The sequence below is a fragment of the Pomacea canaliculata genome, linkage group LG9 (genome assembly GCF_003073045.1).
Source record: "Pomacea canaliculata isolate SZHN2017 linkage group LG9, ASM307304v1, whole genome shotgun sequence".
Lineage (NCBI taxonomy): Eukaryota > Metazoa > Mollusca > Gastropoda > Architaenioglossa > Ampullariidae > Pomacea > Pomacea canaliculata.
Window position 1 is genome coordinate 11099650 of NC_037598.1, and position 27579 is coordinate 11127228.

General features: G+C 40.2%; 2 protein-coding genes across 7 annotated transcripts in view; one reads left to right on the forward strand and one right to left on the reverse strand.

The window, feature by feature from the left end:
* The window catches only part of LOC112571639 (beta-(1,2)-xylosyltransferase-like), a 35904-nt gene extending 23965 nt beyond the window's left edge, over positions 1-11939 (forward strand). For 4 of the 6 annotated variants that reach the window (XM_025250788.1, XM_025250789.1, XM_025250786.1 and 1 more), the window contains exons 2-5: positions 2681-2871; positions 6576-6797; positions 7048-7275; positions 7451-11939. In XM_025250788.1, the coding sequence (XP_025106573.1) occupies positions 2755-2871; positions 6576-6797; positions 7048-7275; positions 7451-8416 (1533 nt within the window). In that variant the 5' untranslated portion in view covers positions 2681-2754 and the 3' untranslated portion in view covers positions 8417-11939. Of the gene's footprint in view, positions 1-1149; positions 1385-2680; positions 2872-6575; positions 6798-7047; positions 7276-7450 lie in introns of those variants that run through there. The other 2 variants (XM_025250784.1, XM_025250783.1) reach the window with 2 other exon arrangements.
* Positions 11940-12719: 780 nt separating this feature from the next.
* Positions 12720-25551, reverse strand: LOC112571638 (DNA replication licensing factor mcm2-like). The gene is given in 20 exon segments (XM_025250782.1): positions 12720-13933; positions 13936-13975; positions 14218-14373; positions 14695-14877; positions 15336-15500; positions 16753-16839; positions 17114-17188; positions 17666-17739; positions 17742-17829; positions 19342-19686; positions 20122-20313; positions 21196-21330; positions 21633-21840; positions 22070-22179; positions 22554-22663; positions 23210-23384; positions 23943-24031; positions 24516-24685; positions 24902-25092; positions 25420-25551. Coding segments are annotated over 20 exon segments (2667 nt in total). The 5' UTR covers positions 25426-25551; the 3' UTR covers positions 12720-13865.
* Positions 25552-27579: the final 2028 nt, after the last annotated feature.

Sequence of the window (27579 nt, forward strand, 5' to 3'; positions counted from 1 at the left end):
TTTATAGCAATAATCCAAAGTACATTTTTCATAACAAATCACACCTGTTGATCTCATTACTTATGATAACTATCTGATATTCATCCAGACGGTATCTGATGATATTTCATCCGGATTTTGATTAGCTTGTAGTTCACAGCTTTTTTATTGTCGCTGCTAAAGTAGATTACAAAATACTTTCAACATACATTCTTCATGCAATTCTTCATGCAGTTTTTTATTTCGCCGTTCATCTTCCTTGCTTAATTGAACTTTTGAAATGATTGCTGTTGCTATTTATGATCATTTTTCAAATTATTTCTTGGATCGATCTACAGTATTGTCTTCTGCCATTTGTCACCAATTCCTTTAAGTCAAAGAAGTGCGCAGACGAAGTTCGAACGCCTGGTGCCTGGTGCTGAGCTCTTCGTCCTCTTCTTGGACCTTCTTAGTTCGTCTTTTGAGACGGAAACCTCAGAAACACCATTCTCTCCTTATCTTCGTTGGAATAACTTATCTTTTCCCCACCATCTCTGCTCTCGACGACTGATACTTCTTCACCCACTTACTGTTTGAATGGGTGGGTGGCTGGGAAGTGCCTAGCATCTGGGTTCACTAATCTGCCTTTGTGTGTGTAGAAACTTTGTAAATGCTGTGAGATCCTCCATCAGGAGGTGCTACATGTATACCTCTCGTATTATTATTATTATTATTATTATTATTATTATTATTATTATTATTATTATTATTATTATTATTATTATTATTACACAATCAGCATCAACTTGTGGTAACTCACTCCCTTGTTAGATATTCCTCCAGCAAGACGACAGAATCTTTCAAACGCATTTGTTCGAGAAACTTCCTGAGTTTTAGGACACAAGTTTCAGTCTTGCTGTTGTCGCGTATCATCTGTGTATCACTCGCCTTGTTTTTTTTATTAATTATTATTTATTTTGTTTGTTGTTCCTGCCGTTCGTGTTGTTGGTATACTTGCTCAGCGCTCCCACCATCACCCTGATGTGGTGGTAGACCGCGAGACAAGCTGCATGCTCCAGTTCAGTTGATTTATTTTCGAACGACGCATGCTCCCTGTTCGTTTTGCCATTTGTCCTCTGACGTAACTGCTGCGTGACGTCATTGGCAGGTCATTCCGAGCTTGTGGCGCGCCCTCGTCGCGTGTGACGTCATCGCGGTCGTGTGGGAGAATGCCGACGAGACGAAATGGAGGGTTGTGAAATGAAGTTTCGTGAACCTTTCTCTCGCTGCGACAGTCTGTACTTCTAGAACATTATGTGCGGGAGAGTGAAGAGTTCACCTACTGTCTTCCGTTACCTGTGGATCCTGTTGTGTAGACGTGCCAGACACGAGACTCGTGAATCTCTGGAGTACCCGACTGTCACACGTAGGTACCCGACAAACACGGTAAATGTGTGTGTGTGTGCATGCGTTGGTGAGTGCGGTGCGGTGCTTGCGTTGTAATAACTGACCTCACCGCTGTCGTCTGCTTTGCGTTCATCGGTGATTATACGACTCCACCTTATCTAGTCTGCACTCCCTCCACACCCCTACCCTTAGACACGTGATTATTTATGCCTCTTATTGTCCTTCGGACACGTGATTATTTATGCCTCGTACTCAATGTTTGGCGAGGTGCAGCAAAATTAGTTTTCTTCCCTGCCGACTGTATCGAGCTTGTAAAATCGTCAGTTTGGTCATCTGTACAGGTGCCATATCAATCCTAACACGATAGCGGGCGGAAATTCCGCCAGGTGCTGACAATATTCGGTGGAAACCGTCGGCCATCTTTCAACGTCATCTCCCACAAACATCGGCCTGTCGCCGACACTTTTCCTTCGATAACTGTTGACACGTGGACACTCTGGTCTCCGTGCCGACTGTATAGAGCTCGAAAAATCGTTAGTTTAGTCACGAACTTGTATTGCTGGACTGTTTGAAGACAATTTTTTTTTCCAGTTAACTACTCAAACGAGGCTGGTGTGTACAAAGCTTCCGGTTTAGTCACATTCATTGTTTAGGCTCGCCGAGACTAACAGCGGAGACTTTGCAAGCTAAGCGTTGGTCTCGGCAGACAGGTCCACCTCTACACCCTCGTGGTTTAGTCATCTGCTCAGGTGTCATATTTGTCCTGATACAACAGCGGACTGAAGCTCTGTCATTCATTTGGTAGGTGCGAGGGAGGGAGGTGGAAACTAACGGTCGTCTTACATCACCTCCCACAAACATTGACCTGTCGCCGACATCAGTCGTTCTCCGATAACTGTTGTTAACAGGTGGCCCGGAATTTAAGCTGCGACAGGTGTCTTTTAAGTGACGAGACTGTTAGAAACATCGATAGCAAACAGACTCCACACCTGTCAGTTTAAAGAAAAATGGAAATATGCAAACTGTGCAAATTTTTATCCCCTTTCCCCCCCCCCCCAACAAAGCATTTTTGTGTGCAAAGATCGTCTTTTGTTAAGCTAACATATGCTGTCCATATGCTCTGAATTTTTTTTTACTATTGACTAACAAATTTTAATATAAAAGATGTTTTCTTGCAGTTGGACTTTAGAACCATGTTAAACCATTTCAGAAGAAAGAGGATGTAAAAAGATCTCCTTGGTTAGCAATGCAGAACCAGTGCCAGAAGTTGAGCACATTTTATTTTATTTTATTTCTCTTTCTCTGTCTCCACCAGAGACATGCATTTGGGGCGAGGGTACAGCTTTAGGAAGTGAATGCACGCAGCAGGTCTACCATCGCCAAAGCCGGATGATGACGTGGCTACGAAGGATCCGTATGCGGTCAAGGACCAAAAACTACTTCCGGTTTGGGATCCTCACTTACCTGATCTTCTTGCTGCTGCTGTTTGCGGTATGGACCTTCATGGTTCGTAACGAATCTTCTCCTACAATTTCGAAAAGGTTGGTCTTTGGACATATATTTTTTGTCCTGCTTTAATAATATCAGTGTAATTATTTGTAAACATTGTAAGTACAGGTAAGATGATTCAACACACAGTCGTCTTCTGCCTGTTCAGACATTTTTTTTTTTCGTGCACCTTTTCACCAAGAGTTGCTGCTGATTAGTCATCATCATCAGCTAAGGAAGTTTTTTAATATCCACTAACACTACTCACGCTCACCAGAAGTACACATGACTTGCCTAAGAAGTTTTCAGTTTTCACTAGAACACACACCTTGATCACAGGGATGCCCCGCACGAGTTTTCATCCGATTTTCATTTCGAGCGAGATCAGAGAGTCGAAATCAACGGATGCAATTTGGGGAATGTCCTCCGTCTTCGAAGTTTGGATTTTTCAAACAATGTTCTCCGTGTGTCTATGTGTGTGGTGACAAGACGCGAAGTATGAAAAACATTCAACTGTCACCAACAGACAAGCGTTAATTATTTTTCCAGTTTTTTTTATTTATTTTTTTTTCAATCACTTTAACACCTTACTGCTGCCCAAACCATGTCATCGGCTTAAAAGCTTCCTCGTACCTACAAATGTGAAATGTCGCGATTTAAAATAATTTTTGTTGAATGCCGCTCTGGAGGTCAGGTCAAAGGTTTTGTGTATGTGAGGAACCTGCAGGGGGAAGGGATGGACTAAAACTCCCGCCTTCCATCCTGTCGTCCACACTCACCCATCGTCACCAGCAGCTACTCCCTTCTCGCGTGCGCAACAACAGCTGTCAACAGTTATACAATATGAAATTATTATTATTAACAACTAAAGAAGAGTTAAGCTGAGTATTACAAGTCACCTGTCATACTGAATATACTAGTAGAGCGACCTGACATCAGGTCAGCGAAATTTGAATATAATAAAAGAAGACTTCCCTCACAGCCAGGTATACTCAGTGGCCTGGATCGTCCTCTTCTGGTTCATGACAGTCTAATTATTTTAAACTAATTTTAAGCATAAATTTCACAATAATAGCATAGCAAACACAGCAAACATCCACGAAATAGTTTAATAGTTACATCATCTGTCAACACGAGGAGAGGCTTCATGTCTGTACAAAGCAAACACCTGATTCCGGAATTCTAAATTTTGCATCCAACGATGGAGATTCCTCTGGTCTCTCTCTTTTTTTTTTTTTTTTTTTTTTTTTTTTTTGCTGTTGATTGTCCGGTAAAGACCTTTGCGATGCTCACGTATTGTTGTATGTGCTTGTTGGTGTAAACATGGTGCTAAATGTGTCTCACTTTTTCTGTGCTGTTTTGGGTCGACCACGACAATTACGTGCGTATTCATTTCTTCATTGTAGATAAGATTAGGATTTTTATGCTCAAACAAGTATGAGTTGCACCAGTACAAAGACCATCCCCATGTAACACAGTGTGAAAATGCAGCAATCGTTTTTGCACCTTTTGCTTGCAAACTAATTGTAGGCAACTTCTTGTCGCAAGCTTTTTCCTAATTAGACCAGTACCGTGTTTCTCCTAAAAATAAGACTAGGTCTCGTATTAACTTTTGCTCCAAAAGAGGTATTAGGGATTGTTTTCAGGGGATTTCTTTTTTAAGCACAAAAACCTACATTAATTCAAATACAGTCATGCCATCTTCATGGGAAACATCGTGACAACTCATGTAATTTATTTATATATTAGTATCATTACTTTATAATTCAGTACGTCTGTCGTGTGTTTCAAAGGACGAATGAAATCCATCTGTCTGGCTGACAATCTTAACTGGAGCTTATATTAGGGGTAGGGTTATATATATATACACACAGAGAATCCTGAAAAATCATTCTAGAAGACTTATTTTTGAATAAGGTCTTATTTTCGGGGAAACACGGTATCCATGTTGACTGTTACATGACAGTGTGAAGGACTCGACAATATTTGTTCCTCAAGTTGATAACAAGAAAATAAGGAAAACATCTTGCAATTACCTCCAAGCAGCGTGTGTGTGTCTAATATTAGTTCGGGTTGTTAATTTTTTTTTTTAATATTTTGTGGAATGTTCTGGACTGGAAACAAAGATTTAAAGCTATAAATGCTCGCTGACATGTCCTTCACTCCGCCATATAACATTAGGATGCTGGTCTGTTTGCCATAATAGGAGAGGACAGTATCTAGATGATCAGATAGCCTGCGAGCTGTGTCGGTTGGTGTGTTTGTTAAAGGTTCTTGATAACTGCTTTATGTACGAATGTGATTGCACTAGTGATGTGTGCAGCTATGTGTGTGTGAGAGGGAGGGAGAGAGAACGAGGGAAGTGAGTAATGAAAATATATGCCAGTGATTAGACTTCTGTCAGGGTTGGTCAAGTTTGTTATTCTGCGATAGATAGCCAGAGAGAGAGAGATTGGGGGGAAGGTACTTTATACGAAATATTTTATGCAAGATTTATGTTTGAGTTAGAAAAACAAACGTGTGTGTCTGTCAGATTTTGTTAAGTTTGTTATTCTACGAAAGAAAGAGATTGCCGAGTACTTTATATGAGATTTTATGTAATTTTTACTGTATTCTTTATTGCCATTTAGGATGGCCGAAGAATAAAACCTCTTGAAACGTGACAGCGACTTTTGAACGAGTTTTTATGCGTTGCTCTCCTCTTTCTGGTGCTTGCTTTTGCTTTTGCTGTAAAACCTTCTCCGCAAGAGTGATCCTTTAGTTCATCCGCCCTGACAGCACAAAACCCTTCTTAGCATCCCAAAGGCAAGTCCTCTTGTCGAGGTCAATACCCGTGTACAGATGTATATCTACACATGACCCGTGTCCTGCCCACCATGTACAAAGACATCGCCACCTTTGCTTATGAGCGCTGTAGATGTAGGTGGTAGAACTTACTTCCTACAGGACCCCACAGACTTTGACTAGTTATAGTTGCAACTAATGTAGACTACCCACATCACAACGATAATATGATTGGATGAGAATGAATGTATAAGCATTAAAGTAGTTTCTTACAGAAATTTCAGTCTTTAAAAAAGAGAGAAAAAAAATCTAATCCTACCTCTACACTTAACCATAACCCCCAAAATATTTATCATTTTCTTCTGTATTTTTTTATTGTCATTAACATTTTTAGGCATTTCATTGGCTCTTTTGACCTCAGCCTTGTATTGGATGAATTTCTCCCCCTCTCATACACTCCCGCTTGTAACATGACCCTAGCGTTGTGAAATGAAGGAAAGTTCATGGGTTTGACCTACCAGCCACATGGGTTTGGGGCTAAGAGTGTGTGATCCTTTTACTAGGACTGTCTTTGTCAGTCGTATTTTCGGGTTTTGTTTTGTTTTTTGTTTTTTTTGTTTTTTTTTTTTTTTTTGCTGCCCTATCATCTAGTCAAGGGTAGTTCTTCTTCAGCTTGTGTTGTCTTCCCCTTTCTAGTAACAAATATTTGTAACATTACAAAAATGACTTTGTTATGATGTAACATATGGTTTCTTTTAGAGGTGAGTTCCATCTCACACACCACGTCATTTCAGTCTGATATAACACGTGACCTCACCTCAGTCTGATATAAGACATCAATTCGTTTCATTCTACTATAACACGTTGTTACACTAACCTCAGCCTGACATTTCAACTCGCCAACTTTGATCTCATGATCTCGTGCTGTAACTGAGCAGCTGCTGGTCCCGGATGTTGATCACCTGAGCCATCTCCACCACAAGGTCTCTCACGGCCACCATGACGACGACATCATCATTGTCAAAAGAAATCCCAAGCTTGCGGAGCTGGCGGTCTTCAGGAGACACGAGTACGACAGCAACCACACGCACCCGGTCCTGGATGAACCACCCGTGGTCAACGGCACCCACAACGCCAGCGGCTGTCCAACGGTTCACGTGGTGAGTGAAAAGCATGTTATCGCGTTTAGTGGACCTACTTCTTATTTATTTATTTTGATTAGTGTCCAGTGGGAACATCCAGTCTGCGTACAGCCGGGTGGTTAGCATACTCGACTGTGCTGTTGCTCCCCTATGCTCCTCGAGGAGTAACAAGGTCTAAACTAACTAAACTAATGACCAGTTGCTCATTTCAACATGAATCGACACTAAAACGGCCAAAGACTAGTCAGAATTTGATGGTGTATGGCAGGTGGACTTTTTCGGTCAAAGCCTGGCGTTGACGGGGGAACCTCTGTGTCACTGGCTGACCAAGCCGTTCCGGATGGCGGACAACCACTTCGTGATGTACGGCAGCGAGATGGCGCTGTTGTACGACGTCGTGGTGGACCCCTCGCTGAGGGGGTCGGGACCCCAGGGCGGGGAGGAGATGGATCAGGTGTGGGGTCAGGATGAACAAAAGGAGTACCTGATGATTCAGGTGAGTACTTGCTGAGTCTCATGAGCTGGTGTTTCTTGTGACTAAATGGTTCGTAAGGAAATGAGAACGGCTGCCTCATATCCCACCCCCAACCCCCCCAACATACATGCATATGTTTTTTTTTCAATCATTTGAACGCCCTTTAAATATCTGCTTTTGTGTCTTTCTCCCGAAGTACGGCTTCTTCACCATGCAGTGCAAATCCAAGCCCATGGCCAAGTTTGGGCAGCGTGACCACCTCAACAGCTGGCAGCAAGCCCTGCGGTGTGTGGACGACATCGCGGCGGTGAAAACGGAGGCAACGGTGGCAGGACTGACCATCGCCATCCAGCGCTACGAATACGTCAACTTCTACCACACCATGACCGACTACTTCAACGCTTTCCTCGCCATGCTGGCCTTCAACCAGCACCCGGACGCCGTCACCATCCTGTGGGTGGACGCGCACCCGCGCGGCGGGCTAGACGAGGTGTGGGAGGTGTTGTTCGGGAAGGTCCTCCGCGCGGGGCGTCTGCCGGGTCCCACCCGCTTCTCGGCCCTGGCCTGGGCTGTGATGGGCTACAACAGCCCCCTCAGCCAGCATGGCCGCGAGAGCGTGCCCTACCTGGAGGAGTTCCGCCACTTTTTTCTCAGCCGCCACGGGGTGGACGGCAGCCGCAAACTGAACTGCACCTCCCTCAGCTTTCTGTTCATCTGGCGGCGGGACTACGTGGCCCACCCGCGCAACAAGGGTGGCATCGTCAGCCGGAAGATCTACAACGAAGCCGAGGTGCTGAAGGCCGTGCAATCAGCCGCCTCACCTGCCGACCGTGTGCGCGGGTTGCAGCTGGACGCCCTGCCCATGAAGGAGCAGCTGTCCATCATCGTAGACACGGATATTCTGCTGGGGATGCACGGAGCGGGACTGTCTCACACCCTCTTCCTGCCACCCCACGGCGCCTTGCTGGAGTTCTTCCCGACCTACTGGTCGCAGGCCAACGTGCACTTCCGCCGTATGGCCGGCTGGAGGGGCCTGCACTACCAGACCTGGGAGAACATCGAGTCTGAGAACGAGAAGGACAACATGATGACATTCATTCCACCGCAGGTGGTCAGCGACATGGTCCGGTCGGCCAGGAACAGTATTTGTAGCGGGAGGTAGCTCTTAGCTTGATGGACCCGGAGGAGTGTGCTTTTGCGCCTGATGGGAGCAGGACTCTCGTTTTATCACGTGCCAGTCTCCCGAGAGGTGTCTCCATCTGTACATGAAAGTTTTTCCGTGGGGGATTGGAGGGTAGGGTGGTGGTTCAGCAAAATAAGGTAAGCAGCACAGCCATGTTTGCAGACAGAGTGATGTGAACAACGGAGTTTGCAGCTTACCTGCAGAGAACCGCTTGTACCTGGCGGGACGGCTCTCACGTGACAGCACACGGTTGCCTTAAAGCACACAGGTATTGCGCGCTTGTCATCTTTCTTTAGGAGACAGGTAAGAAACATCTTCACGCTGTTTTCTTCCTGATGTTGGGAGGAAAGAGGGGTTGCTTTTGCTGCCTTCTTTAATTACAGTGACTCTTAAAAGAGATGCGATTCCAGGTGTCGTCACTGTCGTCGTTGCCTTCGAATGTTGTGTCGGAAGTGGAACAGCCAAGTCTGAGGCATTGTGTTGGAGCATCCCTGATATAGATGAGTCTGATCGTCGCAATAATTGGATCCCCTTCCCTTCTCCTCCTCACCCCTAACTTCCCAGAGAAGCATCAGTGATGGTGGGCCTGGGTATTGCGTGTGTCTGTGTGCATGTGTGTGTGAGAGATAGAGAGATGTGTCTGTCATGGCCAGCCTGTCGACTCCTGTGGTTGTGAAGAACTACTGTAGTTGTCTCGGCCAGAGTCTGAGACACTGGTTGTGGCTTGCAGTGTTTATGTTGTCGAGACTTTCTATAGTCGTGCTAAGTAAGCTTAGCAAAGGAACTGGTTCCGGAGTTCTTGGCGACTCCTTTCGTCTGTTGAATACGCACTGTGATGTTTTGTGTGCGGACCTGGGCATTTTTCTCTATTTTAACGGGCTTTAAAAAAGCATTTCAGGGAAACCCTGTGCGAAGCTGCTGATATCTGTGTTCCGACTACTATTAAAATATGTCAGCTCATGATTGACCCTCGCCTATAGAAAGACTTTTTAAACAAAAAGTACGCCGCTGAAGATGGCGCAAAATGTTTATGCTTGTATGTACATTAGTGTGTGTGTGTGTGTTTTAGGTACGTATTACTGTGTGCATGTACTTTAACTTCTATGTTACTAGCGGATATTGCCTGCAACTTGAAGACTGCTGTCATGGTTGCACCAAGTTTTGTTGTTACAAGCTGAACATAGTATCACAGCTTCGTCTGTCGTTAGAGTGTTCTGAATACAAATCGCGTGTTGAGATTCCCAACACGAGTCACCAGTGTTTGTCCAGAACGGTTTATTCGCCCAAAAAGTGTCTTCATAATATCAACTTTAACGTTTATCTTTTTTTTAAATTTATTTTTGAAGGCAGGCTAAGTAGGTACCCGACATTGGAACAGACGTTTGCCTGTTTGAAGCTGGCCGCGGACCGGTAGTTGCCTGGTGTTGGCAACAATAATTTAGACGAGATTAGAGAGCAAGGGTGGTTGTCTGCAGCTAAGCTACTGTAGGGAATACTTCAGGGCAAATGCCGTTCGTCTCAAACCCGTTTTCACACAGACGATAACAACAGATTCTGCGTGCGAGTTCGGTGGAGAAAAATGTTGCGAGACTCGCATCTCGTGACAAGCTGCGCGTGCCGACATGCATGCTTCCGTGTGTCTGTGTGTCAGAGAGAAAAGTGAATTCGCCGTTTCACTATGGTGAGACCCGTTGCCATGGTACTCTATAGCACGCTTGAATGCACCTGTTTGCAAGCATCCATACTTGCCTAACATCGCCGACCAGTCAGCCAGCCAGCCAGCGTGTTTTCACAATGGACACATTTTCTTCTGATTTTTTTTTTTTTCAAAACCAGGACAGGCTCGCTTATTTATTATTATTATTTTTTTTTTAATGTCCTGTCCGACTCGAGTGCCAAGTGCCTACAAACCTTCAGGCCAAGCATCTTGTACACTTGAATGCCTCTCTCCGTCCGGACCTGATGACACAGCCCAGCACACCCTGGCAGGTTTAGAAACCATCGAGAACCGTAGGGTCACGGTAACATGACCTTTTTTTTTTTTTTTATTTGTGTCTTTCTCGTTAACATCACAAATGCCATCGTTTCGTAAGAGCTAAGGTTTGCTCACCCCACCCCACTCTGCTGCCAGTGGAAGGCATTCCACCCCAGTTCTGGTTTATTGATCACGCGCGTGGCTTCTCTCTCCGCGAAGGCGATCAATGACACTTCCCATGATGCAGCTCGATCATTTGTTGATTAGGTGTACTGTGACGTCACTAGTTATTGATCAGCAGCAGTTGTGTGGTTTCGATTTTCACGGTAGTGGCGTACCCTGGGTGGGTAGGTACGTGGATTAGTGTATGGTTGGCTGGAGAGAGAGAGAGGAATGGACAACAAGTCTTCGGCGGTATTGTTAGAGTGTGGGATGGTGGTGGGGAGAGATGTGATTTGGGGGGTGGGGTCAAATAGCGTGTAAATAAACAAAAGTCAAAATAGTGTGGAGGATAAATTCCTAAAATAGAAAGTCAGTTGTCATTTTGTACATTCCATGTCGTCAGAAAAGTTTGTTTCGATAAGAAATTCATCAGAATAAATAAAATAACAGACGTGATGTAGAGGATTTGCAATGGTAATCGAAGTGGTCAGGTATGCTAACGAAACTACGTTTGCATGCGCGAACAATTAATTGGAAAAAGGCTGGAAATCGTAGCAAATCTTAACGCAACAAAATGAAAGAATTAAGCAATGTTTTTGTTCCCCCATCCCAACCCTTTTTTGAAAATTTTTTTTCAGTCGACGCTAACTTAGCAATATACACAGAACTTTCACGATCGTAATGGAAAAAGAAAGACCTAAAACATTTTGAAACGCAGAATTGAGAAAAGTAACATTTTATTTTTCTAAATACCAAAATGACTATATCAAATCGGATTTCGGGTCAGACGGAGCGTGACATGTTAAGAATTTGTCGGCACTCATCACCACACGTTCAGTGTGTGCAAATGTTTACTCCGGGATTTAGGTTCACGCCCACCGGTGTTTGCAACGCGTTTGTGGAGGGGTACAGTTCAACGGATGTGCCACGATGGACTGTCGACTTCCTTTTCAAAAAAGGTTTGAAAGGTGTTTGTCTCAAAACTATCTAAGGCGTTTTCAAAATTCCGGCGATATTTTATATAATTCATCTTTTTTAGCATGAGGTTCAGAGTTTTGCCCATATGCTTGATGTATGGTATCCATAAAATGCTAGGGGATTTCAGATCCCACTTAGAATTTTTTTTTTTTAAAATACCTTCTAAATCCTTGCCGTGAATTTTTGTGAGCTTTAGCGACTTGTAAAAACGGCACACCTGTGAACAAATACATTCCTGATGTTCAGAAACTTCTTTAGAAAAGCGGTCGTGTTATTACGCATGAAGACCTGTGTCACATTTCTTTGGTAATCATAGTATCCCCTGGTTTAATTACAAAATGTTCATAAGTTTTCACATCCCTGTTTTTTGGAATACCCCTAAACCCCCCCCCCCCAAAAAAAGGATTTTCTTTACATTTTGAGCTCCCCAGCATACTTTATGCACCTTTCTATGCGATGGGAAATTCAATCATGTGCTATAAGCATCAAATGTTGGTAAAATTTTTAATTATGTGCAACAAAACTAAAGCAGGCAGCAGCAGGTGGGAAGTAAGGCTAATTCATGCAAAGCAGCCCTACCTACCTGGAAAGAATAGCGTGCCTGAGACAATCCCCAAGGACACCCGATCCTCCATCTTCTACACTGGGGTTAAGTTAGCTGTTACAGAGGAAGGGACCTTTCTCCCTCCCCACTCCTACAAATAATGTTTATCTACATTCGTACTTGCTTCTAAGAAGCATAGCAAGGCGTAATGGTTATTAACCGTTGCCTTACCCACAAGATTTGGCTGGAAGGCTTGTATAATTTTGTCTCAGAGTGTTAAAGAAAATTCCATTGTTGGTTATTGGAGCTTTCTCAAGTTCCCGTTCTAACAACTGTCAGAAAGTTGCAGGTTTCATTACCTTGTCAGTGTGCTTTGAAAACTTTTATACTATTCGAAATTCATTATTTTCTATGCCTTCAGAAAATTGCTCAAATTTTTAGCAGTTGTGAAAAGGAAGCCTAAATTTCAGGTCTTTCACAGAATCCCAACTTCCTATGGCAAGAACTTATTTTAAAAAAAAACAAACTAGCATGCACACGAGGTGTGTTACCAACAGTTTTAGAATATAAGCAACAGAGGCATTTAAATGTTACTTTCATCATCTGAAGTTTTTTCCATTAAAATCTGTGGAATTCCTGTGTACAGATTAGCGTGCCTATGTAACGCTTGTTACATATAAATAAAATACCTCTTTTGTACATACATTTTCTTTCGGTTTCAAAATTGGAAAATGTTTTTAAATGTAGTTGTTTAAAAAGCAACCTGATTTGGAGGAAACCCTGCAATCCCAATGCAAGGAGAACAGATCCTGTGATTCTATTATTTTTGTTACAAATTAGCAAAAAGTGATTAAATTATGCATACATTCCACGTGCATACAAATGAAATAGTTTTGCACAGCTATCATGGGAAAGATTGCACAAGTTCCAAGTTGTAAAAAATGTCCTGGTGTATCAATGGTGGTTCAGATAGCCTTTTATAAGCTGTTTTGAGTCAACTTATTTTCTTCGGGTTTTGGTCAATGTTATGGTAAAAATAAAAATGTCAATTTCAGACTGTTTCTTTTCTTCATTTTGTGTAACATGATGAAAATGATGATTTGTACAGTTGAAATTTGCCACATTCCTGAGTAAAGAAATTCTTTCCAGAAAAAAAAGCACAGCATGTATACACACTATACTTGCAGATTCAATAAAATTATTTTTCTGCTGGATGTCAATTTTAACACAATACTTAACACTCCTTGCAACACGCAGAGCTCCTTAAAAATTCAGCATCTACCAATAAACACATCTTTATTAAAAATAACTTTACATATAATATATACAGAAAATTCATTTTCATTTTGTCACAATTTAAATTTAACATGCAAAATGCAGCTCATGCAATTACAAAATTTCATACTCTTGGTTAGTTCAATTATAGCATGTGGTTGTGTCTTGGCAACCACAGATTCAGCATTTGCAAATTATTGTTGCCTGAAAATTAAGGTGGAGAATTAAATAGATGGCTCATTTAAAAACACGTCAAGCAGGAATGGGCCATAGCACAATGAAACCCAACAGCACAAACGTGTCTCGTACTTATCTCCCTTTGTCCCTGTACTGACTACAGAACTGTCCTCCACTAGCTGTTCACATTGGCTGCCATTAGACACAGCATTTGGTAAGTCTTGGAACATATTGTGAATATGGTCCCATGTGACGGCCACTGCTTGTCACTCATTTCAAATGGACTCTGAACATCTTCCTTCACCACCAGTGACAAATTAGAATGACTGTATGATCAGCTTCTGCTTGGAATCTAGTGTGAAATGATTGGCCTTGAATAATTCACTTCATAGAAGGATGTCAGATTGTGAATGTTGATTTGCCGAGCCTGCCAAAAGGGAAGTAAAGAAAAGCTTTGCATCAACCATTCACTATCACTACCAGTGTAGTTGGTTCTTCCTTTCTTAATTTCTTGAAAAATTATCTGAAAGCAATCATGCGATTTAAAAAAAAAAACTGTATAAAAGTGAATGTCTTTTCTTTCAGCTGTTTAACATGTGTGTATGTTTTCAAAGAATAATAAGATGTTAAATAAAGCTTCTAAAATCATAATAAAAGATATACACCAACCTTGTCCGCAAGATCTTTCTCTGATATCTGAACTTGGTCTTGCTGTGTGCCATAACGACTTCGCTGATATGCAGACTGATCTTGAGCTAGCTGCTTTAGCAAAAACAGCAGCAGCTGGTGTGAGTCCTTGCGGAAAGAAAGGTAGCGCCCGAAAGTCTACGAAACATAAAAATCAGAATGTCAAACCATATAAATCACATTTGTGTTAATCTCTAAAAAAAAATACGGTCTTATCACAAATACTGATGTGATATCAAAAAGGATTAATCAACATCAGCTGTCTCTCAAAAGTACAACAAAGAAAAAGCAAAGCATACATTTCGTAGATTTATATATAGCTGTATATGGCAGGGTATTTTGCAAAAGATTAGCAATAACATAACACTTGAAGGACATGAAGTGAACTTTTGTTATCTGAATCAAAACTGTTGTTTCCAAGATAATGAAAACAAAACCACATACAGATGTTATAGATACCTTTCGCATGCTGCGCATGATGCTAAACTTTTGTGTGCTGATGAAGCTCTCCAGCATGATGCGGATGGCCATGTTGACATCATCTTCATTGACATAGTCACGCAAGTGCATACGAGCATGTGCTTCAGCCATACGGATCACGGACTCAATGTGCCGAACAGTGATAGGAATGCTGCCTGTAGCCTGGTATCAAAGGCAAAGGCATATAGTGCATAACTTGAAAATCACTATGTGATAACAGTATTACATCTACAGGGTTGCAAAACTCAAGTTAAAGAAGTATTTTTCTATGAAATCTATATAATCTTTGCAAAAAATTTATGTGGACTTATAAATAAGACGAAATGCACGTTGGCAACTGCCAATTACTGATGTCCCATGATCAAAAGGGTCTGCAAAGAACATTTGTTGTAATAAGCTTGCCATTCTGGTATGCAATAGATGCCACCACTCAATCTTTCAGTATTGATATGGAAAAGCAATTAAAAAAAAAAAACGTTCAGTAAAAAATTATTAGCTCTTCACTTAGCTTAGCACAGTCAATATTGCAGAACGAGAATCAGACTCAATCAGATAGGTATGAACAATATGCACAACTTGATGTTCCGATGAGTTCATTAACTTAAAATTTCTGTGCCTACCATGGATTCTCTGCGAAGATCTGCATACATCTTGGCAATTTTATCCTGGTCCATCTGGTGTAAGCGTGGGTGAACCTTCTCCCGAGCATAAATGATGTATTTCTTTAGCAGTTCTTGTGGTAAGGGTTCTATGTCGCTTGACAAGTCACTCTCATAGCTGTGAGCCTACAAGAAGAAATATTTTGTTTTAGTGTGGTTTGGAACAGTACAGTTAAACTTTGGTTTTTGTCGATAATCAATCACCAATCCAAAACTGACAAAAACAGAGGCATTTTTCATGTGAATCAATGTAAATCCAATTAGTTTGTTCTGGACACTCCAAAAACACACTTTATAGAGAATACATATAGTGTTTAATACTAGAAACAATAAAAAAATAATTTATGTTAAAAGGAAGATAAAAGACTAATGTAAAGAGCTTGTCTCTGGAAACTTTGTTAGTGTTAACTGTTAATATTGTTACAGTATTAATTGTTCACATTTTTAAATCAAAGCCACATACAACTGAAGCATTCAAATCAGTTGCTGAAGCACACAACCTCATCATGCCAAAAACCAGATGAAATGCATATGGGGGATGCAGCTTTCATGTTCTATATGTTTGCGGCTTATTAACCAGTGCAGCTTATTTGTGGAAAAAATACAGATTTTAAAAAGGTGTCGGCGCGGCTTATATATAAATAGATGTGCTCAATGGCAAATGACCAAAATTTACACTGGCAATCAATAATAATAATAATAATAAAAAAAGCACAGAAAAAACTGAAACCAATGGAATTCTTTGGATAGATGCAAGGGGTGATGCTTGAAATGAAAAAGAAGGCCACACTGAGCAGGAGGATATGTGGGTTGCCCTTTGTTTATGCAAAGTTAGCCATTAGGTCATGTGAGCACGCCAACAAAATCCGAGACAAATTTTTCACAGAAAAAATGGATGACAACAAAAGTCAACAAAAACTGAGATATCACTGCATCATAATGTCTTAAAACCCAGGTCTTTAAAAAAAAAAAATCTTTTATTTGAATGCGGTGTATAATGTAGCAACCATATCACTGAAAGTGCACTCCAATAAAATTGTAAAAGTATGTCTCTTTCCAGTTTGCACTAAAAAAAAAAAAAAACTCCTGCAATTTCAAATCTAAAGACTAAATTAAGACTGTAAGTTCACTTCTAAAAAAATCATGATTATGATATTGTCTCATATGTATGTCTTATGCCATGCTGCAAAAGCAAATCAACATCATCGTTATTAAACTGGTAGAAATGTGGTGAAGGCAAGAGCTGCCAATATGCCTGCAAATTAACATTCAATTGGATTTGCTTTCTATTAAAAAAAAAAAACCAAACTCTCGCCAGTTCTCGCTGCCTGTCAGTTGATCAAACTACACATATCTGATCTAGAAGAAAGCCACTTACCGGTGTCTTATTCTGATTGTCTGTCTGTGATGCCAGGGGATGATGCTTTACATGGCTGCTTGTTACAAATCTTGCCAAGCGCTCATCCTAAAGAATCAACAAAATCTTTTCAATTGCTTTCTGTGGCAGATCTTTGTCATGTTTGCCTTGACTCATGGCATTTCACCAATACAACCATTAACATCACATCAGTGAAAGCGATGACTTTGCTATGGCACAACTTCACAAATATCACATTTACAACATTCTGTTAATAAGATGCAGCTTGCACCAACGACACAGTGTCATGCTATATTCATGGTGCAAGCATGCGTCCATATACAAATTATTTGACTTTCAGCATAAGACAAAATAATCAAACCTCAACAGGGTCCACTACATCGCGAACCACACACAGAATGTCAAAGCGAGACAGAATGGGTTCTGTCAGGTCCACCTGCACAAAAATCAGGAGCACTCTTTATGGATCACTTTACAATGCACACAAATCACTCAAGCTGATTTGCAAACTTTTATTTATGCAGGTTTAAGCTGTAATACAACGTACTTTGAAAGGTTCAAGATTTATGGCATGAAAATATAAATCAATCTACTTAGTTTGTTTTATAACAATAAACTCATAAATTTGACACAGAAGTCTTAAGCCTAAGTATTAAAAAAAAAAAAACATGTTTGCAATGTTTACTCGTCTCACACACTTCTTAAATGACTGTTGCCCTTCCTAAAGGGCACAATTCATTTAATGGTTTGTGACATTTGCTTTACCTCAATACATCATCAGAATCATTAGTATTATTCATCACTAGATTATTAACAGAAAAGTTTGCCAATAAGGTATGTTAATTGTGTTTTGCATACTTAGGAGGAGGTAACAACTTTATCATGCCTGAAAATGCTATTTCCTGAAACATACGTTTTCTGAGAAAGTGAGAGAAGGATCATAGCGTCCACCAATGGGATTAGCAGCAGAAATTACTGTACATCGGCCTGCAATGATGTCACAATTCCTGCTTTGGAAATGGAGATGCTCTGTTGTTCCATTGCTTCATGAATACTGGTTCTGTCAGCATCATTCATCTGGTGATTAAACAAATGGTCATGAATAATAAAAAAAATCTATTGAAATAAGATATTTTTTTTATTAATTGCTGGCTGCTGTGAAAGGACATTTATTTAAAGTAAAATTAGTTTATAAATTTTTAGAATTGCATACTTTCTTTATTTTACTTGACCCAGTCAACATAGCATGATCGTTTCAGTAGCCAGGGACATTAACCCCAGGAAAGAATAACTTTGACCTTGTTATTCAGGGCGGAGTCTTTGGTCTGCTGGTCACCTGATGCCTAGATGTAGCTCCCTTGCCGTGCAAGCTGTATTTTTCAATCAAAATCTTAGCATCATCTCTCTGCTGGGAAAGCAGGAGGGCATATGATCAGCTGTGGGGAGATCTTGGAGCTGGGAGGGAGCAGGAGGAAAAGATGGTCTGTGCTTCGTACGCACTTGATACACATCATACAGAGAGAAAGAGCTAGTATAGATAAAGCTCTCCCTGGGCCTGTAAGATGTAGCTCTGTGGTTCCCATTCCAACAGATAATTCTTGGTGAGAAAACAAGGCCTGAAATGTAGACACTCTGAATGAGCCAAAAGTACATGAATTTTGTTGACCCTGCCTGCTGTCACTAGACTAACTAGAAAAACTGGCTTCTATGTTAAAAACCTAATGGATGCCTGGTTTAGGGATTCAAATGATCCTATTGAAAGTAGCTAAGTCTAACAACCATCAAGGAAAGACACAGGTTTGGTTGTTACAAACTGGCTGACCCTTCCAGAAAATTTTGCCCACACTGTATGTATAAGCTATGTTGGAGTGGTAGCCCTTGATTGTAACAAACTGCAATCTTTTCTCCCAAACAGGAAAAGTATGAAGTGAGGGCAAGTAAAAGCTTCAGGAGATCTGAGACAGGCACCAATTCTTGAAGATAATTTATTTGGTGGTGTTGATTTTTAAAGCAGAGGGCTACCTCTCTTTAAGATTCTTTCCACCATTGCATTTGAGAAAACACGGGCACTGAAGCACTGCCACAAAGCCAAAAGATATGAAAGTTGACGCTCTCTTGATCTGGGTTTTCTGATGGCGTACTCATGTTAAAATGGCATACCCAGTCAGAAGATATTTAAATGAAGGCTGCTCTTCTTTTCTCAACGCTTTGGAAATAGTGTATTTACATCTTGATGCTGTGAACCAAGGTTTTTGACTGAAGAATACAGCTCCCACAGGTAGGGAGCTAAGTCATGAAATTAGGAGACCAGCTGATCAAAGGCACCCAGATGAGTAACAAGGTCAAAGTTATTCTTTCTTGGGGTTGGCAGCATCCCTGGCTACTGAAATGATCATGTTATGTTGACTGGATCGACAATTGCACAATTGTAAGACATGACCTATAACCTTGCATATCTGTGGTGTTTGAATATTGCATGGTAGAATCTGGTATAAATGAATGTTTCTGGTAACATTTTTGAGGACAGTGCAATGAATCACAGATTGCACAATTGCTGTTTAAATATTGCAACCTTATTTGATTCCCTACCTTGTCAAACTCATCAATAAGACACACTCCTTTGTCAGCCAACACCAAAGCACCAGCTTCTAAAGTCCACTCTTTTGACACAGGATTTCGCTGTACATAAGCTGTGAGACCCACAGCAGACGCACCTTGACCTGTGGTGAAGACTACTCGTGGTGCTGTCTTTTCAATGTACTTGAGAAACTGTGATTTGGCTGTGCCGGGGTCTCCACAAATAAGAATGTTAAGGTCCCCTCGAACTTTATGCTTCCCACCTGGGTTTTTTGGTTCTCCCCCAAACAATGCCAATGCAAGAGCTCGCTTTATCTCTTCATGACCATATATGGAAGGAGCCATGCTTGCAAAAATCTGAAATCCAGGAAGTAAAAATAGTGCTTTTGTAAAGTATGATTTAACACAAAACTATAAGGGTCAACACAAAAATGCTGTACACACTAGGTTATGTTATCTTATGGGAAAAAGGCCTATGCAAGTGATAAGAATAAGGCAAGCTACAACGCAGTTTTAAAAATTGAAGACCAAAACAAAACACTAAAATGCTTTACTTTTTTCATTCTTTTGTAAAAGGAAATTAAGTGCACAAAATAATTTTAAATGCACTGGAAACAAGAGGTCTTTGCAATCCTTAGTAATGCTGCTATATGAAAAACGTGCATGAATTCTAAAATTCAACTTATGTTCATGGGTTTTGTATGTTGGGAGGAAGTACAAGTTTGTACAGAAACGCCTATCCACCACAAATATGTACACATTTGCACATGTTGATATGAAATGACTAATTACCCTCTCTCCAAGTCTCTCATCTTTTGATACAGCGATGATGGCCTTGATGTCTTCATCTGTGAGGCTGTTGGCTGCCAGTTTATCATCCTTCTTGCTGATGAAGTTGGCCTGAATGACTGTGGCAAATACTGGGAAACCATTGGCAGTGTTCAGAGACCCATCATAGTTGTTATGATAAATGCCTGTCAGTTCCTAGAATAACAGAACAGCATTCAAATTCACACATAAAGGTGGGTTCAAGGTATTTACACATATAAAGTTGCATAAGCACACACTTAGCAGGCATCAAATGTATCTTACATATTCATTCACCATCATTCAAATTGTAATGACTATTTCAGTCTCTCTCTTACACACATGGTGGAGGAAACCAGAGTACCTCGAGGAAAACACCAGTTGTCAACTTTGTAAACAGGAGTCACATGCAGACAGAGCTATGTCAGAGCTGAGATACAAACCCACAACACCAGATTCTCAGTCGTGGTGACAGGCATTTTCACCATTGTGCCACAAACCACCCCAGTAATAGCTGACAATGTCTTTTCTGTCTGTACAGTCCGTATCATACAAACAAAAGAAATAACTAAAACAAGGGAATGGTCAAATGGAGATGCAAGAGTACAAAAAATTTCAAATAATGCTGAAAAAAAGGAAAGAGGGAAACCAACCATTCAAAACCCAGGGTATAGCAAATTCTATCTATAATCACCGACTCTAAAGCAAAGTAAGGATATACAGAGAGAAAAAGATAATTGGCTGACAATTTAGACCTGTTTATCATAAAATAAACACATGAAAGGACCGTGGGCCACAGTGACCTTAATAAAAATTATCAATGAACCAAAATTAATTATGGAGCATAAAAATGATACCTACACCAACCAAGATGCTCAAATGAAGGGAGAAACAAAATTAATGAAAACAGGTTGGAGAGATATATAGAGGCAGCTAGAACTCTGGGCATGAAACAGACAAAAGTGGTGGACACTTTTGTCAAGTTATGGTGAATTCAATTTATAAAAGTTTAAACATTTTACAAATCCACATTGTAGTATATCACAATCTTCAGCTCACCAGTTCGTCTCCAGGTTTGCATGTATCTACAAGGTCATCCAGCAGAATAGCATCCTTGGAGCGAGGAAGACGACCAGCTGGCACTTTGCCCGGTGATTCTTGTATGGTGATCCGTTGGTAATTTTTGTACAAAGTCTGTGAAGCCAAATAAATCATGTTTGCTAAGAAGTAAACCAAAAAAAAACCTGAAAATGCTTTTTGAAATATTGTACTGTAAACATACTTGTACTTACAGCCTCTTACCTAAAAGGAATATGATTCAAAGTTTTAGGGGAGACATTCCAATTTCTTAAGTAGAAAATGATGCTACGTAATACATTTATTACTGAAAAATGACAACACAAGCTCGAATTTAAAAAAAAAAACAAAACAAAAAAAAAAAAAACTATTTTCAGAACACAGACACACGTCATTCTAGTCTGAACCAATGCCGTTACCTGTTCCATGTTGATTTCAAAAGGCCCAGAGGACTGACACTCTGGACATGCTCCAGGCCGTGTTTCCGAGTTCTGTGACTGGTAAAAAGGCCCAAGAATGAAGCCACATTTATTGCAATCATATTTCACAATTGCTAGCTGTGGCAACACCCCGCTTGCGCTTGTCACAACTCCACTTGTGCGTATCAACTGATTAAGATGTAGCTGCCTGAATAAAAATAAAATAAAAATCACACAAATGATTAGTACATCCCTTACCTTGTTAAAAACCCTTAACAGAACATTATTATTGTGTCCAATCTAAATCCTCCCTGTTCAGTGGTAGACATCTACTCAATGCTACCATTTGTGAACAAATATTTGATTTTAAAATAGGGTTTGACTCATTCATACCAAAAGTTCCAAGCTAAACAAACAAAAGCTGTGCCAACATTTACCTGAGAGACCGTATATCTTCAATCAAAGGAAGCTCTGCAATGCGGACACGAATTTCTTTAGCAATGCGCTCATAATTAGGATACATGCCCAAGACAACCTCTTTTGCTGCCTGCAAAACAAGAAAGTGCTTACATTTTTTCCAGTGTTGTTTCACTTGCTCTGGAATATCCCTCCCATATAGATTTTTTTGGTAACACACTTGGACATAATTTTATAACTGACAAATGAGCAGCAATGCAAAGGCCTTTTGAATTCAGCACAGAACATCATCAACACTATTAGTTAGTTTAAATAAATTAATTAAGTATAGACCTGTAAATTAAAGTGCAGTTTGGGAGATCTTTCACCACTTCAAAAGTACAACAGTAAGTTAAAGTTTCTCATGTCATCTGCAGTTTATGTGGTATTTATCTCTAGTTTACTGGAGAAAAAATCTATATATTATCTCAGCAACTTCTGCAACAATCTTGATTGAAAACTTACTTCATCCAAATTCTGCAGCATTTCCACAGGTGCTTCTGGCAGGAAGTATGCCAATACCTGTTCCACTGATGCCAGCATGTTGTAGTCAATTACCAGGCTCTCTTTGTTGGCTGCATGAAAAGAAACCAGTTTTGTTTTTTATTTTAAATGATACTCTTTTATGATAATCTAAACAGCAATGGGTCACAATGAAAAACTATTCTTGTCAATATGCATCTGACTTTTGATAGAACAAGCTTTCAAAGAACAGTTGTTGCTCAAGGGATCATTTGAAAAAATGTCAGGACATCCTTCTCTTTCCCTACATGAACAATTTCTCAATAATGAAACTCACAAGGTTGATGATTTCAACTACAAGTGACTTCCTTTAGGGGTAAACAAGCCTGCTAGTTTTACTGTAGGTTCATTCAGTAACTGTGACTTAAATGTTTAAAATAATTGACCTATACACATTAGGTTTCCCAAATAAAAAGAAATTAAGCTTATGACTAAGAACAGGTGCAGTTTTTTTCTTAAACTTTGAAGAAGTAATGGAAAAGTAAGAAACATATTTCAAATTAGTTCTGCTGATAAGTAGGCCTGTTATGTTACAAGCTTCATGGTGTCTTTATTACTTATGCTTCAACATTGAACTTATACTATGCGGATGACCTCACCTTCAACCATTTGACGAATCTTCTCCCGATACACACTGTGTCCTTTCTGGTCTACATAAGTCCGCAGGAAGTTCTTAAACCGGTTTTTTATTTCGGTCTTTGGACCCAACATAGCCACCCACTCTCGCACAGAATGTCCTTTCATATCTTCTAGATTTTCGATGCTCTCAATCATCTGATATAAGAGAAAACAGTATTAAAACTGATTTTAAACTATCAATGTGACATGAGATACTTAATAGTACACCACTCTTCAAATAAATATTCTCAACATATGGCAGTAATGTTTGGTTTTTGTTTTTGGTTGTGCAAAATTTTCATCACACGCTTTTAATACCTTTTTCTTCCCAGCATGGCTAGATGTGTACAAACATCAGAAAAAAAACACAAATGATCAAAAATTAAATATAAAGCTATATTTCTGCAAACCATTGTTTTGCAAAATGTCCTGGATAATGAATACAAAACTGTAAAATCACAAGCAGGACCTGTGGAAAACAGTAATATGCAGTTGATTCCCTCATTACAAAGGGTGTCTCTATACACACACATATACAAATTTACTACAGATGGTGATAAAACTGGTGCTAATGAGTGTCTTGTGAGGACACCACTCCTCATCAACTATATGGTGTCAACTGTTTTATACTGTTATGCACCTAGGGAGCCTTATTTATCACTAAGGAGAGATTTATAAGGTTATCAAAAAACTTAGTGTATATTTTAACAGTACCTCCTCATCTTCATCCCCTGCCACACCTTCTGCAGCCTTTTCTGCCAGGCGGCGCTTACGAGCTGGTCTGTCTTCGTCATCTGATTCATCTGAAAATATTGCACATAAAGCACCATCAGAAAAATCACCAATGCCTTTTACATCTTCAGGATCTATAAAACAAGTAGCTGTTTCACCCTAAGTTCTTCATATGCATACCTTTACAACCTGATTACTGCATTTGGAGATATGGCATGTGGGGGGTTGTACAACCCACCTTTAAATAGATGAAAATTAATTTTTAAAAGAAGAGCTGGTACACAAAGAAACTATGATTTTATTAACACCCCCTACACTCACACAACAAATACACAAGATGGAGGAATCCACAAAACCTAGAGAAAACCATTACTAGTGAACACTGTACACTGGTGTCACATCCCGAAAGCCCAACTACAAGTCCACAACACCTGATTTTCAGTGTCATGGAGACTGGCATTCCAGTCACAGCACAACTAACCACCCTGGATCCAAAGAATCTAAAGCAGACATCTGATCTGACAGTACTGATAAAGGAATAAACAGATAACTTGCCATAGATAAAGCCTCGTCGCATGCGTCCTCGAACAATGCCTTCCTCTTTTTCCCGCTGACGCATCTCGCGCTCAGCAGCTTGACGCTGACTTTCAGATATGTCTGAGTAATCATCTGTATCCAGTCCTTCGTTTTCATATATATCGAGAGCTGGAATAGCTCGATAATCTCTGTTTTTAAAAAACGCATAGCATGTATATTAAAACCTGTATGCTCAAGCAAAGGGTCGCCAAAGTTACCTAACTTTAAAAAACATGACATAAACTGATAAAGCATTATATTACTATTAACATATGTGTAATGACGTTTTCTTTGCATTTTATATATTGGACTTGGAAACACTGGGTGGAAAATACATTTATAGTATCAAGCACTGCTACACATACTGCTCCATTTGATCTCCAAACAACTCCTCCCCATCTTCTTCTTCCTCTGGATCTTGTTCCCCTCCAAGGAGTTCGGATTCGTCCTCAAAAGGTGGGAGGTCTCGTCCAGGACTTGAAGTAAGCGGGTCTTGCCTAGAACTTTGTCTGGTTGGGCTTGTAGCTGTCGAAAACGGGTCTGAAGATGTATCATCCTGGTGGGAGGGAAAAAAGGTTTTGTGCCATACGTTGATTTCCGATGGTAATGGGATGGCTTTACAAATCTAAATCATTTAATATCTAAAACTAATACTTCCCCGTATTTAGAGATTTAACCAATGTTAAACACAATAGTGAGTGCTGGCAGTCCCAACTTTTCTGGATGTCACCGCTACGCTGACTACTATTAAGGTGCTCAGGGAAATCAAATGCAATGTCCAACTTCGTTACAATTCCAAGGACAAAAAGATCTCACATTTTAACAACTACAATTATTCTGGATCGTCTACATGCAGATTATAAAACTTTTACTGTCTACTTACAGCCATTGTTTCTTTTCGCGCGGAGTTGCCGGTATAAACCGCGGGAAAGTAAGAGGTCAGAGGTTATATGTCATAGCTTCACAGCAATATTTGGAGATAAAACTGATCTTTAAATCTACTCAGATAAAATAAATAAATAAATAAAAACTTATAATTGAATGGATTTCAAAACATTCAGCAGGACAACTACCTAAAACCTTTAGAGTATGGGCTACTTTCAAGGGCTATAACCGCAGTCTCCCAAAATCTCGGTGAGTTAGGGCGCCTGGTAGCGCATTGGGTACAGCCACAGACGTGTATACAAGTTTGTAATAAAACAGTGGCATAGGTGCCCTGAATGAATATAAAGCCACGTCCGTGGGATTTCTCAATACTGCTTAATAACTAAGGAAACAAGATGCCTTGCCTTGAGGTCCCCATTTTACTCAGGGGAAACGACATACTCTCGCTTTTTAGCTATGGTCTCTTGGACAGAGGTGAGGAAGTCTTTGCCTTGGGGTAACGTGGGGAACTCGAAGACAAGTGTCTTGTTTCTAAAATTATGAAGTGTATTTTGATATAAATTTTAAAGTGATATGTAGACCACACAGATGTCATACACACTGAACCGGAGTTATAAAGAGGTGGGAAAAGGTGGACTGGGGTAGAGAAACAAAAAGTAGTGTCCACTTTTCCTTGAATTCCCCGTTTTACCCCAAGGGCAAAGACCTAGCTTCATGACTACTACCCCAGATGGAAGCACACTACCCCAAACCAATTTCAAAGAGTTTGTTAGCTTTCACCACAGGTGCTGTTGATTACCCAACTGAAGTATAACAGGGCTTCTGCTTACGCAAAAAATTGCGTACAGTACGCATTAAAAGTTCGGAGGACCCCTTCAATTTTCGTCAATGGGGTCCCCTCCAAAGTGAGGTGAAGAACAGGGACCCCTTAAAAATCTGAAGAAGGGGTTCCTGGGACCCCAAAGAATTTAGCCTTAGCAGAAGCCCTGCAGTATAAATTAAAAAAATGACCTGCGGCTTTATCATCCTTTTCCATTTAATATTGGGGCCTAGCAACTTTTATTAGAGCATTGTTTTTTGTATTGATCCAGCATAGGCACGGGATTAAGAATGGATTTCCAATAAATAGGCGAAGTAACTGTGTTTCACCCATTGTGGTCTTCTTAAAAAATACCTTCAGGTTATTTGAATATCCAGCAAGTTAAAAGTGCCAGTTTCTAACATTTTTTGGGACAACAAAAATATTTTATATTGATACTCTAGCTAGGCAAATCAGTTTTGTTTTTAAAAGAAATATTGGTTAAGTAGTTAAATAAAATGTACTTGGTTTCTGAATATGAGTCGGTATCCTTGCTCTAAATAACTTGACAACTTATATTTATCAACTAATTCTTAGGATTTTATAGAGCAGAACCCCTGTTTAGGTCAGAAAGGTAGCTAGAAATCGTATAATGCAATCATTGAGACAACTTATTTTTATTAATGTTTAAAACTGACTTTTTTTTGTTTAAAGGATAAAAGGTTTCATAGTCTAGGTAATGCATGGGGAGTCAATGGTAAGGAATTGACTGTGTGATTAGGGCAGAGGTGGGCAAAGTACAGCCCCTAGATATCTTTGGATCGGCCAGTCTGCCAAAATGTGAAGTGCACTATTCAGCCTAAGTTCATTTGATTATTTGTCAAATACAACAGCATTAGAAATCAGCACTCCATAACATTTTAACGCAGATAAGGTAAAAAGATTACAAATAACACGACTGACATGTCTTATGGAGTCGTTGAGAGCATTGGAGTGGCTTCCTTCAAAAGATGGTTTTAAAGTTTTGTGAATTCATACAGCTTTTCACTATAAATTTGGTAAGTCGATGCCATTATATACTTATCTGCTTTCCATTCAATTATCACTAGGTTTGTTCTGTCATCACCTCGCATGGGTTTTAACCTTCCTGCCACATAGCTTGGAATTTTGAGACTGGCCCAAACACACAAAATTTGCCCAACTCTGGATTAGGGCATAGTGTTTGGTAGGTAGAGTTCAACCTCCTCTGTACATTATGTACCCATCTGCTGTGGGCTGATGAAGTTTTTCTTTGCTGGCTTAGGTGCAAGCCTTCAACCCCCTAGGCCCCTGTGTAGGCACACATTTTATTAAAATATG